Source organism: Bubalus kerabau, chromosome 6, assembly GCF_029407905.1.
Source record: "Bubalus kerabau isolate K-KA32 ecotype Philippines breed swamp buffalo chromosome 6, PCC_UOA_SB_1v2, whole genome shotgun sequence".
Classification (NCBI taxonomy): Eukaryota; Metazoa; Chordata; class Mammalia; order Artiodactyla; family Bovidae; genus Bubalus; species Bubalus kerabau.
Window position 1 is genome coordinate 80,376,310 of NC_073629.1, and position 18,463 is coordinate 80,394,772.

At 39.6% G+C, this 18,463-nt stretch overlaps 1 protein-coding gene across 8 annotated transcripts in view; it reads right to left on the bottom strand.

The window, feature by feature from the left end:
* The window catches only part of DNAJC6 (DnaJ heat shock protein family (Hsp40) member C6), a 175,558-nt gene that overhangs the window by 36,276 nt on the left and 120,819 nt on the right, over window positions 1-18,463 (bottom strand). For all 8 annotated transcript variants that reach the window (XM_055585565.1, XM_055585568.1, XM_055585572.1 and 5 more), the window contains 4 exons: window positions 9,655-9,777; window positions 5,265-5,398; window positions 4,433-4,627; window positions 3,413-3,530 (listed from right to left, as the gene is read on the bottom strand). In XM_055585565.1, coding sequence (XP_055441540.1) covers window positions 3,413-3,530; window positions 4,433-4,627; window positions 5,265-5,398; window positions 9,655-9,777 — 570 coding nt within the window. The remainder of the gene's footprint in view (window positions 1-3,412; window positions 3,531-4,432; window positions 4,628-5,264; window positions 5,399-9,654; window positions 9,778-18,463) is intronic.

An 18,463-nucleotide genomic window follows, 5' to 3' on the forward strand; every position in this document is an offset into this window, starting at 1 on the left:
GGAGTCATACATCATCAACTGCTTCTATATCTGCACTTTGAATTTTTAGTTTACTAGTTACTGTAAAGTTTACTATGAATATTAAACAACCTCATTTGGATCTAGCCCAGCTTCACTTCCAACCTCTCCTCTCCATAAACTCTTTTGTGGCAAGCCATTCCCTTATCCCTGAGACCCTATGTTCTTGTACCTTGCCATACTTTGACTCATCTCATTCCTTCTGTCCAGGATGCCCCTGTTCCAACCTGATGAACTTTCCTTCTGTCCTGGATGCCCCTGTTCCAACCTGATGAACTAATCCTTCAAGATCCACCTTCACATCTTCTGTAGCCTTTCTGAGCCACCACTGGATAGAATAAACTGCTACCTTTATGCCATCTCATCCCACCTCTATAATGGTAGTGGATACTCACACATGTGTTAATTTCCCCTGAACTCCTAAAAGGCAGTCTTACTTTTGTCAATCCTAAACCCCTAGGCAATGACTGCCATAGAACATGTACTTGGCAAATACTTGATGAACTAAAATACGAACATTTGCTCTGAACATTAGGGTGCATATATATTTTCAAATTAGTGTTTTCATTCTCTTCAGACAGATACCCAGGTGTGAAATTACAGGATCAGTTGGATAGTATCACTGACTCAATGAACATGAATTTGAGCAAACTCCAGGAGATAGTGAAGGACAAGGAAGCCTGACGTGCTGCAGTCCATGGTGTCACAAAGAGTCAGACACAACTTAGTGACTGAGCAACAACAACATGGTAGCTCTACTCTTCACTCGAGGGGGAGGGAAACGCTGTATTGCTTTTCATATTGCTGCAGCGACTTACACCCCCACCAACTGTGTATTAGGGTTCCCTTTCCTCCACATCACTGCCACAATAACACTTGATATTTCTTGTCTTTTTGACAATAGCCATTCTATTCTGATGGGTGTGAGGTGATATCTCAGCGTGGTTTTGATTTGCATTTCCCTGATGATTAGTGATGTTAAGCATCTTTTCATGAGTCTGTTGGCCATCTGTATGTTTCTTTGGGGGAAAACAAAAATGTCTCTTTAGGTCTTGTGCCCATTTTTAAATTGGATTGTTTGTTTTCTTAATATTGAGTTCACAGCAGTATTATTCACAATAGATATGGAAGCAATCTGAGTGCCCATTGACAGATGAATGAATAATGTGATATATGTTAATCATATATAATAATAATAATGTGATATATGTTAGTCATATACATATATATGTGTATATATATACACACATACACATATATATATATTTATGTAGCATATATATACAACATATATGATTACTCAGCCATACAAAAATAATAAAATCTTGCCATTTGTAGCACCATGCACGGACCTGAAGGGTATTATGCTTAGTGAGATAAGTCAGACAGAGAAAGATAAATACTGTATGCTTTCACTTATATGTGGATTATAAAAAACAAAAAAAAATGAACAATAAAACAGAAACAGACTCACACACACATGGAACAAACCAGTGGTTGCCACAGGGGAGAAAGGTGAAATAGGTGAAGGAGACTAAGAGATACAAGTTGCCAGTTACAAAATAAAGTCACAAGAATGTAGTATATGGCACATGAGGGAGCATAGTCAATATTTTATAACAACTCTGTATGGTGTATACTCTATAAAAATAACAAATCACTATGCTGGACACTTGAAATAATATAACATTTTAAGTCAACTGCACTTCCATACATAATTTTTTTTAATGCAACTACTGGTAGCGTCATTTGTGATATCCCAACAGTGGCAATAACTCAAATGTTCACCAAATGATGAAGGGATGAATAAAAGCTATATCATCATAAAACGGAACATTGTCTGGCTATGTAAAGTACTGATACACCAAGGATGAACCTTGAAAACATTAGGCTAAGTGAAAGAAGCCAGCCACAAAAGAGCATACATTGTATGGTTCCATTTATATGAAATGTCTAAAATAGGCAAGTCCATAGAAATAGAAAGCGGATTCCTGGTTGCCTAGGGGATGGAAGAGGAGGAATGGACTGCTGCTAATTAGTGGCTACTAATATACATAGAGTTTCCTTTGTGGGTGATGAAAACGTTTGGGAATCAGACTGCAGTGCTGTACAACTCTTTGACAGTACTAAAAATAAGAGCACTGCATACTTCAAAAGGGTGAATTTTATGTTATATCAAATTTATTCCAATTGAAAAACTGAAAAAATGTAATTACTTAATCCCATGTTCTTAACAGAGATATCTCCTCTCACAGTGATCCAAGCAGGGCACTGTAAAGAAAGACAGGTTGCTACAGAGCAAGATTTGCTCTTCAGCTTCAGGGCTGCCGTCTCCTGGCAACACTACCTGGGCTAGTCACAACTTCCAAGTCTTAGTTTTCTCCCTGGTAGAAAGAGGGCAATGGGCATAAGTATTTTTTTTGTTTTCTTTTTTTAATTGAAGTATAGGTGATTTAGAATGTTGTGTTAATTTCTGCTGCACAGCAAAGTGATTCAGTTATATATATATATATATGTATATGTATATTTTTATATATATATATGTATATGTATATTTATATATATATATATATACACACATTCTTTTTTATATTCTTTCCCATTACGGTTTATCACAGGGTATTGAATATAGTTCCCTGTGGTATTCAGTAGGACACTATTGTTTATCTATTTTATATACAATAGTTTGCATCTGTTAAGCGCAAACTCCCAATCCATCTCCCTCTCTCCCTTGACAGCCACAAGTCTGTTCTCTCCATGAGTCTGTCTGTGTTTGGTGGATAAGCTCATTTGTATCATATTTTAGATTCCATATATGAGTGATGTGTGTGTGCATGCTAAGTCGCTTCAGTCATGTCTGACTCTTTGCGACTCTATCAACTGTAGCCCTCCAGGCTCCTCTCTGTCCACGGGATTCTCCAGGCAAGAATACTGGAGTGGGTTGCCATGCCCTCCTCCAGGGGATCTTCCTGACCCAGGGATTGAACCCGAGTCTCCTATGTCTCCTGCATTGGCAGGCGGGTTCTTTACCACTGGTGCCACCTGGGAAGCCCAAATAAGTGACAGCACATGGCATTTGTCTTTCTCTTTCTGACTTACTTTATTTAGTATGATAATCTCTAATTCCATCCATGTTGCTGCAAATGGCATTATTTGATGGTTTTTATCTGAATGATACTCCATTGTATGTATGTATATACGCACATACAACATCTTCTTCATCCATTCATCTATTGATGGACATATATGTCATTTCCGTAAGTAATCTTTAAATGTTTTTTCTAACTCTAAAACCAGAAGTTATTCAAGCCCAATGTGATACAGAAAAAAATACTGAAATGCTCCTGTTAAAGGGTCAGCTGAGCTTAAGTCATGATTCTTTCTGAAACCATACCTTAGCCTGTAGCCGGCTTCCAATTGTTGACCTCAAGTGATACATGGAAACAACCACATCTCCTTGCACAGTGATGCTCAAAGGAATGAAGATTTTTCCATCTTGGACACGGTATTCCCTTTAAACAGAGACAAAAAATACTGAAAGAGAGTCTAATTTGGCACAATAACATAGATTTACAGGTATAGTCCTCTGTGACTCTGGTCAAAGCATCTGTTTGTGCAGGCCTGAACCCAGGAACTATTTCCTAACTTAAGCACAGTTAGGAGCACAGTCTATGCCAACTGGATGCAAATTGGTTCTGCCACGAGATGCCACTGGTCTTCTGCCAGGTCCTCCCTCTCCATCCCATCCTGATTTCTAGATCAATCAATTGCCCATTAGCAGAAATCACTCTCTTCAAATATGGGTAGTCTTAACATATTTACCTTTCCCTAATTGTAAATTTATGGTAAGAACAGAGAGAGAGAACAAAAACTTCAATGGAGATCAATATAGAAACAGCAGTGAAATACTCTGTGAAGGTCTTGAATAGCAATCTTGAAATTCAATCTATTCCAAATTAACTTCATTTTCTGTTATCATACAGTCTCTTTTCTCCACATCCCCTACCACCTTCCACTGGCACCCGCTCTTTATAATAGTTTCTGAAACATTTTAGTTACATCACCATCCACCTAGTTGCTCACATAGAAACCTCATTCATTTCCAATTCCTCCATTAGCCTCACCAATTCTTATCAAGGTCATCTCCTTCTTAAATGTCCAGGCCTTCTGCCCACACCACTTTCTTAACCCTCATTATAACTCATGTGAGTCCCTTAGCTTGTATCACCACTTGAAGGGGCTACAGCATCCCTTGATTTCACTGTGCTTTTCTATGATTACCACCTATGTTGAACGTTTTTTTAAATTACCAGCCACTTCACAATGATATAGTCCTCAAAGGAAGAATAGGATCCAACTTACACAGGAATGGAGCAGTTCACAAGGAGAAATGAAGAAAGGCATCATGACTTACTTCATTCGTTCAAAATCTGCACAGGTTGTATATATTTTGGTTTCTCCAATCAGTACATCACAGTAGGGGCGACATCCATTTCTCTGTTTGTTGAAAAAAGGAACTGGACTGACAGTGATCGACTTAATTGTGAGAGGCTTGAAGTGAGGGCGGTAGGGTTTGTCTGCTAGGAGGTCACACATGTAGCCCAGGTACCTAAAACACAAGACTGACATTCTGTTGGTGCCGACAACACCAGAAGAAATAAGCAATCGATTTGCTATAAAGTTTATTGTCATACGTTATTAACCTACAGTAAAAATTTACTGTGTTAGTCCCTTAAACATTAACTGGCAAAAAGAAATGTTGCCAATGATTTAGGAAAGCTTTTATCTAATGACACTGCTGCACTTCCCTCCAAATATCTTATAGTGAGATATTTATTAAATAAAAAAAGTTTATGGGAGCTTTACACTTTACTCAATATTTGATCTAGCAGATTATATTTGTTATCAGCTGAAGGCTGGCTTTGGGGGAAAAGTCAGAATTTATCATCAGAAGCAATTTTTTTAGTCTTTTGGCCATACTGCATGACATGTGGGATCTTATTCCCCTACCCGGGATCGAACCTATGCCTCCTGCACTGGAGGCAGGGAGTCTTAACCAGTGAACCACCAGGGATGTCTCCAGAAGCAATTTTTAATCCAAAAGGAAGCAAGAAGATACAATATAAATAAGAGAAACAAGACACTCTGACTAAAGAGAAGATGATACGTCAGTTATTTAAAGATCTTTATCTTTTTTACAGACATGATACTAGTTAGACCATGCCTGCGCCAGGAGCTGACTTTACCTCCTGTGGGATGGTGAAAGTCCAATTCCTGGTCGCTTTGCGTAGAGCAATCGAACGGCTGGGCCAGGAGTAGAGTAGAGATTACAGAAAATGAACATAGCACCAACCAGAATCGATGATGCTGCCCGTCCATCCTATCAAAGAAAATGTATAAACTTGTCACAAATATGGGCCAGTCAGGCAACTCAGCACCTGCAGTGCGATTAAAAGAGACATGTCAGGGTGGGAAGTCTGGGGGGGGGGGGTGTGGGATGCGGAGGAGAGAAAACCTAATTGGAGGTACTCATCCATTCAAAATTGTTCACTTGAAAACAAAAATCTGTTCCAATTATTTAAATCACAAAGCAGCAAGGGAAGGCTTGTTCTTAGGATATGACTGACTCTGCTAACCTAAGAAACCCAGCAATATAAATTTGATTTGTACTTACTTACTGAAAAATAATCTAGTCTTCAAAATAACTTTGGACCAGAAGGATGAGAACAGTTAAGGTCTCTCAGTTTAGGGTGAAGGTAAAGAGTTCTCAGGTTAGGCAAATACTGCTTTTTGGACTATGCCTTGTGTACATTTTATCCAAAGTATGTTCTCAGATTGATATAAAATAAAGAAGTTTCACATGATTCAACCATGTTCGGTAAAGGAATGCACACAGTAACATTCCTGACAGATGGTAAGCCAGCTTCTTCTAGAATACTTTTTAAGTGACAGGGATCATCCTGTTTCAGGAAGAACTCAAAGTTCTTCCTTATACTGAGTATGTTGAAGTTGCAAAGTATTCCACTCAATGATCCTCGTTCTTCCTTCTGTCAGGACAAAGAGGAAACCTACTCCTTTCTCCCAGGACAACCCTTCACATATTTGAAATACTCTCAATCAACTTTTCTATTTTGCAGGTTGAAAACACGCCTGATCTGTGATTGTTAATTTTACGTGTCAACTGATTGGGCTAAGAGATGCCCAGAGAACTGGTAAGACATTATTTCTGTGTGTGTCCGGGGGTTCAGCGGGGTGCGTTTCTGCAAGAGATCAGCATTGAATCAGTAGACTGAGTAGAGGTATATACCCTCACCGCGGTGGGCTGGCATCACTCAATCTACCAAGGGCCCAAACAGAACAAAAAGGCAAAGGAAGGAAGAATTTTCTTTGTCGTCTTGAGCTGGGACCTCCATCTTCTGTTCTTGGACATCAGAACTCTTGGTTTTTGAGCCAACACCAGTGGCCTCCTCGGTTTTCGGGTCTTTGGACATAGACTAAATGTTACTACTCCCTTTCTTGATCCACCATCTTCCAGCAGGTGGACTGTGGGACTTCTAGGCTTCCAGAATCCCTTAAGCCAATTGCTATAATAAATCACCTCTTGCATATGTATCTCTATATCATCCCATCAGTTCTGAGAATCTTGACTACCACACCATTTCTTCAATTCTTCCTCATTTGATGTTTCATTTTAAGAGAGATCATCATTTGATGGACTTCCTCTGAACAGACTCCAGTTTAAAAACAACAGCCTTAAATGTGCTGCCCAGATGTGAAATGCAAGATATAAGATGTGTTCTGACCAAACTAGAGAGGAAATACCATTTTCCTTCATGTGGTAAGAATACTATGCTTTTATTAACATAGCCCCACACTAAACTAAATGCAAGCTAAATCATACCATAAGCTCTTATTGATCTTTCCATCCAGTAGAACTGTGAGCCCTTTTTCAGATGATGTGATAACAGATAAATACACTTAATCATTAAGAACCAGAATTCAGGACTTTACATTTATCCTGTATTTAATTTCACATTAGTGGTTTATATTAACCTGCAAAAACTTCTAAGATCCAGATTCATTATGTGACCTTCCTGGCCTGAGAAAGCTGATAAGCTTATCTCCACATTTTCAAAGTTGTTAATTAAAAGGACAACCAAATGCAACCTTTTCCTGGGAAGATGCTGATCCATTAATCACCCTTCTTTGGAAGAAATATTCAGCCAATTTTTAACTAAATGTATAACAATTTAGCCCAAATTTTTCCATCTTGAATATAAGAAATAGGAAAATATCTCTACTAATCTATTAGTCTTATTCCAAAAGTTCAGTTGCTTTGACATGTAGGTTTATAATGAATCAACATGGACTTCTTTATTTTAAGAGTTTAAAATTATCTATGCAAAAATTGTATTAGAATTTCACCTTGAATCACCATCAGGCTCACCAGTCTGTAACTTTTCAAGATCAACTCCTCTGTCTTTTGAGGAAAAAACCTCCTTTCCTTGCCTGCCTGGCACTCTTTTTCCTGTTTCCTGATAACATATAAGGAACCCGTATTTTCTTCTCCAAGTGCTTTAAGCATTCTGTCACATAATTTAAGTCTAGAGAGAGGATTATTGTTAAGTACTGTGATGGGATTTTACTATCTCACTACCTCTCAGCTTTGTCTTAATTATCATTGTCCCTCCCTTTCTAGCTTGACATCTGTTCCCCTGAGGAAGGAACAGAATAAAGGATTAACCGTTTTACTGTGTGCCTCAAGCATTTGTAGCTGTCCTTACTCCAAGGACAGTTTTTTTAAAAGACATACTTCTCAATCTTAATTCTAGAATTTTAGAATTTAGTCTTCCTGACACTCTTTTAACAGGTTCATGGCTTTTAGATATGTGTTCGCTCCCTTTATCTGCTATCCAGGTCTTTTAAAAGTTTTATTCATTTTTTTTTTAATTAAAAGACGAATATATGCTTTTAAATTTTATTTATTTATTTATTTTTGACTGTGCTGGGTCTTCACTGCTTTGCTCAGGCTTCCTCTAGTTGTGGCAAGAGGGCTTCTCATTGCAGTGTCTTCCCTTGTGGGGCGCAGGCTTAGTAGTTTTGGTTCACGGGCTTAGCTGAACCAACTAAGTTCTGCAGGATGTGAGATCTTCCTGGGCTGGGGATGGAACCCATGTCCTCTGCATTGGCAGGCAGATTCTTATCCACTGTGTCACCAAGGAAGTCCACGTGTTTATTTTTAATAATAGTAAAAAAAGGAGTATATAGAATAAAAATAAGTGCTCCCACCTCCAGCTTCAATTCCATTTCCGAAGACTTAGTGCAGACTTCCAACTCATACATGTCCAACACATGAAAGCCTGGAGAGCAGACTATAGGGTCTTAACTCTTTGTCTGCCTCTTTTTTTTTCTTCTTTCATTGGGTTTTTATTTGTCATGATTGTATCATCAGAACTGGGAGCCTCTGGTCTCTCTCGAGCCATCTCCTCTTACAAAGCCACCAGACCTAGGCTTGTTGAACTTTTAGAAAGTTTCTAAGTGAAGAGAAAAATCACCAAAGTGCCTAAAGGCTGCTTAGTTTCTAAAATAATCTGTCTTTTAAACAATCTGTTCTGCCTCTAAAAGGAAGACCCTTCAGCCTTTCACATTAAACTGCTATGAACACCAAGTGTTTTTCCTTTATTACCAAGACTTTGAGGATGTGAAATGGAAAGAAGAAAAAATGTTCTCAGCTTTCATCCCTTTTTTAGCCAACTGACTCTTAAGAAAGAGGGGAAAAGTCATCAACTAAGATTATAGCAAAATATATACCCTAAAGTTTATCAACATAATGAATAGTTCTAATACTTATGCTCAGATTTCATTTTTGTGCTCCTTTCTTCATGTAGTCCATCACTTATTCATATCTTTCGTACCTGGGATACAAAGGTAAAAAAGGCACAGTTCTTGCCCACAAGATGCTTATAGTCTAGTGAGAAAACAGGCAGGTCACCAGGTCATGATGATGCGGTACATTAAATGCCACCAAAGATATTTAGATATATAATCGAATGCCCATATTGTGAAAAAGAAGACTTTACCTAAAGTTGAGTTTAAAGCAATATGCAAAAGCCCTCCAGAGGGAAGGTTGAGTAAAGGGACTCTTGGAGGTCAGTGGTCAGAAAAATCATCAGTCTCACTAGAACTGCTATAAAATATCGTCAATCTATGTGACTGCATACAAGGGCATAAATGTCTTTTAATTTTGTTTTTATTCAAACATAAAGGTAAGAGAATAAAATATTCCAATATGCTTATGTCAATTCTATTCACCCAAAACTCTGGCATTTTTGCCTGGGCAACCATAGCTCTTGTTTCTACCTCTTTTATATTAGTAATAGCATATTTCAGAAGCTCTGTGTTATGGGGGTTGTATACATATCTGCCTCTCCCACTAGCATTCGAGTTTTAAGGCAAGATTAATGTGTTCCCCTCATTTATAACCCTTACATCATGTAATTCCTAAGGAGGTTCTTAATAAATGTTTATTCAATATAAGCATTACCTGCTCACTAGTCTATATAAGGCCATTTGTATTTGACCAAACCAAACCAGCACACACGACAGCCATATCAGCAACATGAAAAGGTTACTCACCAAGCAGTGGACAACACAGACGTTTTTGGGATTCTGTAGTAGCCAGTTATACATATTCCGACACACAGCAAAGAGGTTGTGCAGGCTGGGGGCCTGCCTGATGGGCCAACTGCATTCTGAGACCTAAAGGAACACAGCAGAAAGGAATGAATTCCCAAGCAACTCCCTCTCCATGAGCAGGTATCACACCAAACGACTTCTGGAAGTGACACTACATCCTCTTTCAACACAGCAGAAAGAGTTGGGAACAGGGTCCAAACACAGAAGAGTTTAATCTTGTAATTTTTTTTACTTTAAAAATTCTGTTTCAGTAAATGGTATGAAAACACAGTTTGAAATACATTTTAAATTAAACTGGATGATTTAAACTACCTATTTGGATTTTTAAAAATTCTGTGGGGTTACACTGAATTTAACTTCTGTTTAGTATAAAATGTTTTGATCTGCCTACTAGATGCTTAATTATAGGGTTACATTATAAATCCTGCACTACCCTTAATTGTATCCAAGCTGATAAAAGTGAAAACATGAAAAAGTGCTGCTGAGTAAGCCAAAGATAGGCTTTTTCAGGGGTCTTATTTCTTTCTCTTTTAATGAAGGAACCCACAACTCCAAGGGGGTGATATCTGGCATTTTCATTCATTTAACACATACAATCATTTAGCACATAATAGAACACTGACTACATTTGTAGAATTCTGCTTGGTTCTGATCTGAAAAATCATGTAAGATGGGTACTAATATGATTCCCGCTTTGCAAATGAGAAGACTGACTCTCAGAGGCCATCTTATCTAAAGTCACACCACTGGTTAGCACCAGGATTGCAACCAAGGTCTTCTGAATGTAAGTCACTTTGCTGCAGCAGTATACTGGCTGAGACTGTTATTTGCCTCAAAATTCTAGGCACGAGTCTCGGTAGGGAAAAGCTTAGATATAGGCAAACTCATGAAAACAGAGAAGCCTGGAGGGCTCCAGTTCATGGGGTGGCAAAGAGTCAGACATGATCGAGCTACTTTCACTTTCACTTTTCTTCTCAATGACCTCTCTGGTCTTTCCTGGTGCCTCAGATGGTAAAGGATCTGCCTGTAATGCAGGAGACCTGGGTTCGATCCCTGGGTCAGGAAGATCCCCTGGAGGAGGGCATGGCAACCCACTCCAGTATTGTTGCCTGTGGAGAACTCCATAGACTGAGGAGAGTCGGACATAACTCAATGACTAACACCTTCACTTTTCTTTAATGACCTCGCTAAGCCTTTCTCCATAAAATATTGTGAATGATAATCACCTACCTAACTTATAGGATTGTGGCTACCACATGAGACTGTATTTCAAAGGCTTAGCTCAATATTTGACACACACAAAATGATCAACAAATACTGGCTATCACTATTATTATTTTTAATCAGGTAACTGTAGTGCAAATCCTTAAGGTCAGATAGAGCCAACTATGTTTGAAAAAAATGAATAAAACCCTTTAGGGCAAAAGTTTAGACTGAAGGGTCAGATCATACAAGGCCTTGTTAAGAACTGAGAGAAATATCTAAGAAGGAAAGTAACTCTTATTAGATTTCAGTATGAAGAAAGGATATAGATGACAAAAGACAAAGTCAGAGAGAACAGTCAGATGGCTGTAAGTGGAATCTAAGTAAGAAACGATGGTGGCTTAGGCTAGATGAGTGGTAGTGGGACACACAAAGACTTGAGGAATTCAAAAAATAGACAGGAAGTGGAATGCCTGTATACAAGACCTAGTGATCAACCAGAGGGTGGCAGTGCATGAGTGTAGACGGGGATGTGCAGTGAGAGGACACAAAAATGACTGCCAGATTTCCCGCCTGAATGGCTGGATAAAAGGATGCGAGGTGCCATTATTGAGACAGGAATTCTGGTCAAAGGAACAGGCTTTTACAGACAGTGTCATCAAAAAGTGCTCTGCAACACTAACAATACTGGTCTAAGAAAACCCAAATGTCCCAATTCTTTACATATAACAGTAGGGAAAGAGAGGTAGGAATAATCTGTTTGGTTCATGCTTTTCTAGTAACCATATAGTAACTAGTCAAAATATGGGTGGGAAATTATCTGTGCTGTCTAGAGTTGACACCCGAAAGCAAACACAGAGTTTCTCTCTCTGTGGATGCCAAAAACCCCATTCTTTTTGGTTAGTTTGTAACTTTTTTTCCTGTAAAATGATCATAGGTGGCATCAGGGGACTTTCCAGGTTGTTAATTATCCTAAACCTTTGGGAATGACAGGTACAATTTATCTTTATTAAACAAAATAGACAAAATACCTAATAAAGCTACCAAACAACTCAGGGTAGCCAGTGCTGAGCCTCTGTCAATTTAAACTCCATAAAGCTTGCCCCTTTCACCTAATATGATTTAGGGCTGTTTCTGGCCCATTCTTTATCCTCAAAGAGATCCCCATTGATGTGTTCTCAAGGTATGGAAATAATGATTAAAAATAGAATAATTGGGAAGAAAAGATCTGCCATCAGAGGAATTGCAAAATGTACATTTATACAAGCTGCTTCCTGTCTGCGATGTTTTTCCTTCCCTTGGTAAATTTCTATTCACAATACAAAGCCCAAGTTCAAGTGTTCTCCTGTCTCTGACAGTTTCTCTTAACACTCACAGGCAGAAATGCTTAGTCATCCTGATCATCAGAGCAACATGGTGAAGCCCACAGGTTGGGTTTTCACCTTAGCTTTACCACTTACTACCTAATTAACCTTTGGCAAGGTGCTAACCTCTCCAAGTGGAGAAGGCAATGGCACCCCACTCCAGTACTCTTGCCTGGAAAACCCCACGGATGGAGGAGCCTGGTAGGCTGCAGTCCATGGGGTCGCTAAGAGTTGGACACGACTCAGCGACTTCACTTTCACTTTTCACTTTCATGCATTGGAGAAGGAAATGGCAACCCACTCCAGTGTTCTTGCCTGGAGAATCCCAGGGACGGGGGAGCCTGGTGGGCTGCCATCTATGGGGTCGCACAGAGTCGGACACGACTGAAGCGACTTAGCAGCAGCAGCAGCAGCAGCAACCTCTCCAAGACTCAAGTCTCTTGTGTGTGAAGTAAAAATGGGCATTACAAGGCAGCTGTAAGAATTAAGGAGCGTGACATAAACACAGTAAGTGCCAGCTAACTGACAAGCTGTATTCAAATTAAGTGTTTACATCTATCTCCCCATTTAGACACTAAGGTCCAGGAGAAGAGAGACCATTTTTTGTTTTTGTAACCCAAGTACAGAGTCCACACGCTAGTCCAATGGCAGGCACTCAGTAGGTATTTGCTGAGTGAATGAACGAATGAAAGAACCAAGGAAGGAACCCTATGTGGTAATCTCTTCTTATAATATGATTTATCTTTGTCTATGTGTAAAAGATCTTGAAGAAGCAACGGTGAATCAATTTTGTTGTATTTTTAGATTATGACTATGTAAAAGTGTAGAAAATTTATTTTCTCAAGTAGTATTCAGGCAGCATTTTTAAACCTTTTATAAATTATATGTCACCTCTACAAATACTAAATGTCAGTATCTATAATGAGTCTCAGCTAAAAGCTGGCTAAATTGTTCTTAGCACAATACACCAATTGTTCAGAATCATTAAATCAATCAAGTAAATAATATTAATTTAAAGTACTCCATAATTACATATTTACTTGATATATAATTACACACCATTAGACAAACATACAATTAGAATTTTTTAAAAGCATGTGCTCTGTCTAAAGGGGAAAAACATTAAGGTGTAAAAAAAATACAAAAAAATTTTTAAACAAAATCAATCACTGCAAGAGGTTTTTGTAGCTCTGTGAGGTTCACAGCTTTGTGCGATAAGCACAATCCTTGGGCAGGTGACACTTCATCATGCTGCCTCCAGTCTCTCTGAACCCCTCCCGGAGTAGCAGACAGCAGAAAACGCCATATGGATTACAGGCTGCCATGATACCACCCGGAGGGAAAGGAGGCCAAAGCAGCACAGGGCTGAATGCTATTCGGTTTTCATCTTTCTGTCTCCCCAGGCAAGAGAGGAGATGACAGAAGCATCCCATTTGCTGAGCATAAGAGCAAAAGATGCTATAGAGAATCAGACTGAAGAGTCATATCCAGTGTTTTAAGAATCTGTTTCCATTTCTGGAGGACAGAGGTACTTCAGGCAATTGGGACTGCAGCCTACCAGGCTCCTCCATCCATGGGATTTTCCAGGCAAGAGTACTAGAGTGGGTTGCCATTGCCTTCTCCAAATGGTGATTATAGCTTCCCCTTACTGAAGGCTTACTCTAAGCCAGACACTGGTGTCAAATGTATTCCTTATAGTACACCCACAGAAAAATATTCTAAGTATTTGTGAGATAGAAATCCTTATTGTCATCTCCACTTACTACAGGAGGATGAGTTTTAGATGACATGAAGTAACTTACCCAAGATGAGGAAGAGTTGAGATGTGAATCTAGGATAATTTTTGTGCACATCATATGAATTTCACCTCAGTAAAAAATAATAAAAATTTGTACACTGTCTGATGATTATTAACTACAATTTCATACATTTCTGAGGCAGTTATGGCACCACATGGGGGCTAGTTTTTTTTACCAAGGTTAATAAGACAGTCAAGTCACTGAAGGCTGCGAAACTAGAATGTGGGACTTTCAGGTTCTCTGGCTCCCAGGCCAGGGGTATTTTTCTGCCCCATTATTTCCTGCCCTTACATTGATGCACAGTGACAGAGGAGAGATGAATATAATCTATAAAGTCATTCCTCTATGGCCAACTCCCCTCACCATCCAGAAAACCAGCAGAGAAACAACTAGGAGCTATGGTGACCTCTTTAGTGAGTTCTGGAAGGAAAAAGGAAAAAAAGGTGACCTTCAAAAAAAAATCACAAACCCTTTAAGAAACCCAACTTGATCATATATTTTCCTAAAATTAAATTATTTGCAAAGAGGAAGAAATTCTATAAGCTCATACAGTTTAGAAATAGTGGAAATAAAATAAGATTCTAAAAGAACTAGTTGGGTTTATCTTTTCTATGTTTCTAACTGGGCTCCTTCAGCTTGCTCCTTCCTGGTTGCACAGAGGGAGAAGGAGGCTCAAAGTGGCACTTACATTCATATTATCGGGATGTAAGAACTTTAGGGCAGCCTAGATTTGCTGGCCATTCATCCACTTTTCCATTTATTGCCAACAATAACACCAAGAAATGTGTAAAGCAGTGGTTCCTGAAACTCTAGGACATAGCTACAAAACTTCTGTGCAGAAATGGAACCAGTACACACACACATACACTCACTCAAGAGGGAATGAGTACAGTGTATATTTGGGGGATGATGAAAAAGGTTGGGTATAGATAATGGTGATGATTATACACTATTATGAGTGTATTTAATGCTGCTGAATTGTACCCTTACAAATGTCTAAAATGGTATGTTTATGTTATATGTCTTCTATCATAATAAAGAAAAAATAGGAGTGAAAATACATGGTTAAACTCTGAAGTCCACGCATGAATCAAAATATACAATGGATTCATGCCTGTTTAACTTAGATTCAGAACATCTGGTTTAGATGATGCATCTCACTGGTCTCCAGGACTTCACTGTCAACAGCATGACTTTTATTTCCTCAAGGTGGATACTGGCTAAGAAGAGGCAAAAAATTGACATTCAACACCTCCTCTGCAGTCCTGAATAGGAATTCTAACACTATGAACACAGGGCTATCAGCTATGCTTTGTTTTGAGTCAAGATCAGATCAGATCAGATCAGTCACTCAGTCATGTCCGACTCTTTGTGACCCCCATAAATCGCAGCACGCCAGGCCTCACTGTCCAACACCAACTCCCGGAGTTCACTCAGACTCACGTCCATCGAGTCAGTGATGCCATCCACCTATCTCATCCTCTGTTGTCCCCTTCTCCTCCTGCCCCCAATCCCTCCCAGCATCAGAGTTTTTTCCAATGAGTCAACTCTTTGCATGAGGTGGCCAAAGTACTGGAGTTTCAGCTTTAGCATCATTCCTTCCAAAGAAATCCCAGGGCTGATCTCCTTCAGAATGGACTGGTTGGATCTCCTTGCAGTCCAAGGGACTCTCAAGAGTCTTCTCCAACACTATAGTTCAAAAGCATCAATTCTTCAGCACTCACCCTTCTTCACAGTCCACCTCTCACATCCATACATGACCACAGGAAAAACCATAGCCTTGACTAGACGAACCTTTGTTGGCAAAGTAATGTCTCTGCTTTTGAATATGCTATCTAGGTTGGTCATAACTTTCCTTCCAAGGAGTAAGCGTCTTTTAACTTCATGGCTGCAGTCACCATCTGTAGTGATTTTGGAGCCCAGAAAAATAAAGTCTGACACTGTTTCCACTGTTTCCCCATCTATTTCCCATGAAGTGGTGGGACCGGATGCCATGATCTTCGTTTTCTGAATGTTGAGCTTTAAGCCAACTTTTTCACTCTCCTCTTTCACTTTCATCAAGAGGCTCTTTAGTTCTTCTTCACTTTCTGCCATAAGGGTGGTGTCATCTGCATATCTGAGGTTATTGATATTTCTCCCGCCAATCTTGATTCCAGCTTGTGTTTCTTCCAGTCCAACGTTTCTCATGATATACTCTGCATATAAGTTAAATAAACAGGGTGACAATATACAGCCTTGATGAACTCCTTTTCCTATTTGGAACCAGTCTGTTGTTCCATGTCCAGTTCTAACTGTTGCTTCCTGACCTGCATACAGGTTTCTCAAGAGGCAGGTCAGGTGGTCTGGTATTCCCATCTCTTTCAGAATTTTCCACAATTTATTGTGATCCACACAGTCAAAGGCTTTGGCATAGTCAATAAAGCAGAAATAGATGTTTTTCTGGAACTCTCTTGCTTTTTCCATGATCCAGCGGATGTTGGCAATTTGATCTCTGGTTCCTCTGCCTTTTCTAAAACCAGCTTGAACATCAGGAAGTTCACGGTTCACATATTGCTGAAGCCTGGCTTGGAGAATTTTGAGCATTACTTTACTAGCGTGTGAGATGAGTGCAATTGTGTGGATCCTCTGCTAAAACTGAAACTAAACACAGAGTCCTATTTTAATATTCTGTGCATGGGGTCACAAAGAGTCAGACACGGCTGAGCAACTAACACTTTCATACATACCTACATATGCAAATACTAAGAAACTGCTATTTAATTATTTCATATGATTCCTGTCAACCCATGTGGTTTCTAAGCATAAAAGTTAATCAACATAAAGAATGATGCCCCTCAGCAAAATAAGATCATCCTAGAAACAGCCTGTCTCTGTTATCACCACTTTTATCTCCAAACACACATCACATAAGAATACGGTAAAATGGCTGAGTTCAAAGGTACAGAGACGTAGACAGAGCTCCATTCATGTGAGTCCCTACACAAAACTGGTCTTGTGTTTGGTCTCTTCCAACAGTGGTATCCATGGAAGCCTTGGTCATCTACATTTATTAAAATAAGACTTAACTGCAGGCCTAGTCCTCCACTGGTCTGGAAGGAGGAGAAAATGATTTCAGTCCTTGAAGACAGGAAGATGAGAACCAAGAACACGTTTCTAAGTCATGCAACAATATGATGCAAATCAGCTTGTAGTGTTAGTGTTGGGAAGAGAAAGGACCAGGGACTTGGAAAGAGATGCAGACCTATCAAAAGCAGAGCTATGCTGAAAATTCTAAGGCTGTGGGACTGTCTTCCTGAGATGCACCCGAGGGTTGAGTGAAGTCAGAGGGTCTAGTCCCATTCTGTGGAGTTCTGGGACCATCTGTAAAGGGCTAACGATGTACTGCAGTTCTGTATTTTAGGGGAAAGAATTGGAATTGGCACGCAGAAATCCTCACATTAGTGAAGCTAGGCGAACAAAGAGTGGGGCTGTGGAATGGGTGGCCTGTCAGGGAGTGGGAGCAGCTCATGGATGAGACAGTGTGCCTCCCCTGGCGGGAGCATGGGTTCTCAGGACGTGAAGAACAGTGAAAGATGAGCTAGAGAGCGCAGAGGCCAGATCATGAAAAGATGGGTAAGACACCCTCTACAGTTTGCATGGAGAAGAAATAACCCCACTCCTTTCACCTAGATGAGATTTACTCATGCTTTGGGGTCCATCCAGCTCTCACTACTGTCTCTCTTCACTAAACTTCCTCAGTATGTATTGTAAATATTATTTCCATTTGTCTTGAGAACATCCTGGCTTCTTTCTCCAACTAGGCTGAGGTGCCTTGAGAACAAAAATCAAATTTTTATTCGATATCTACATATTCAACAATACTTGGCACATTTGATCATCTGAGAAACCTTTCCTAGCCAGGCCAGGCATCACTCTAGGCAGCAAATTAAAAAACGTGCTCTCTGCTCTTTGACCCAGATAACCACAATGGTGTGATCACTCACCTAGAGCCAGACATCCTGGAGTCCAAAGTCAAGTGGGCCTTAAGAAGCATCACAATGAACAAAGCTAGTGAGGGTGGTGGAATTCCAGCCGAGCTATTTCAAGTCCTAAAAGATGATACTGTTAAAGTGCTACACTCAATATGCCAGCAAATTTGGAAAACTCAGCAGTGGCCACAGGATTGGAAAAGGTCAGTTTTCATTCCAATCCCAAAGAAAAACAATGCCAAAGAATGCTCAAACTACTGCACAATTGCACTCATCTCACACACTAGCAAAGTAATGCTCAAATTTCTCCAAGCAAGGCATGAACAGTACATGAACCAAGAACTTCTGGATATACAAGCTGGATTTAGAAAAGGCAGAGGAGCCAGAGATCAAATTGCCAACATCCATTGGATCA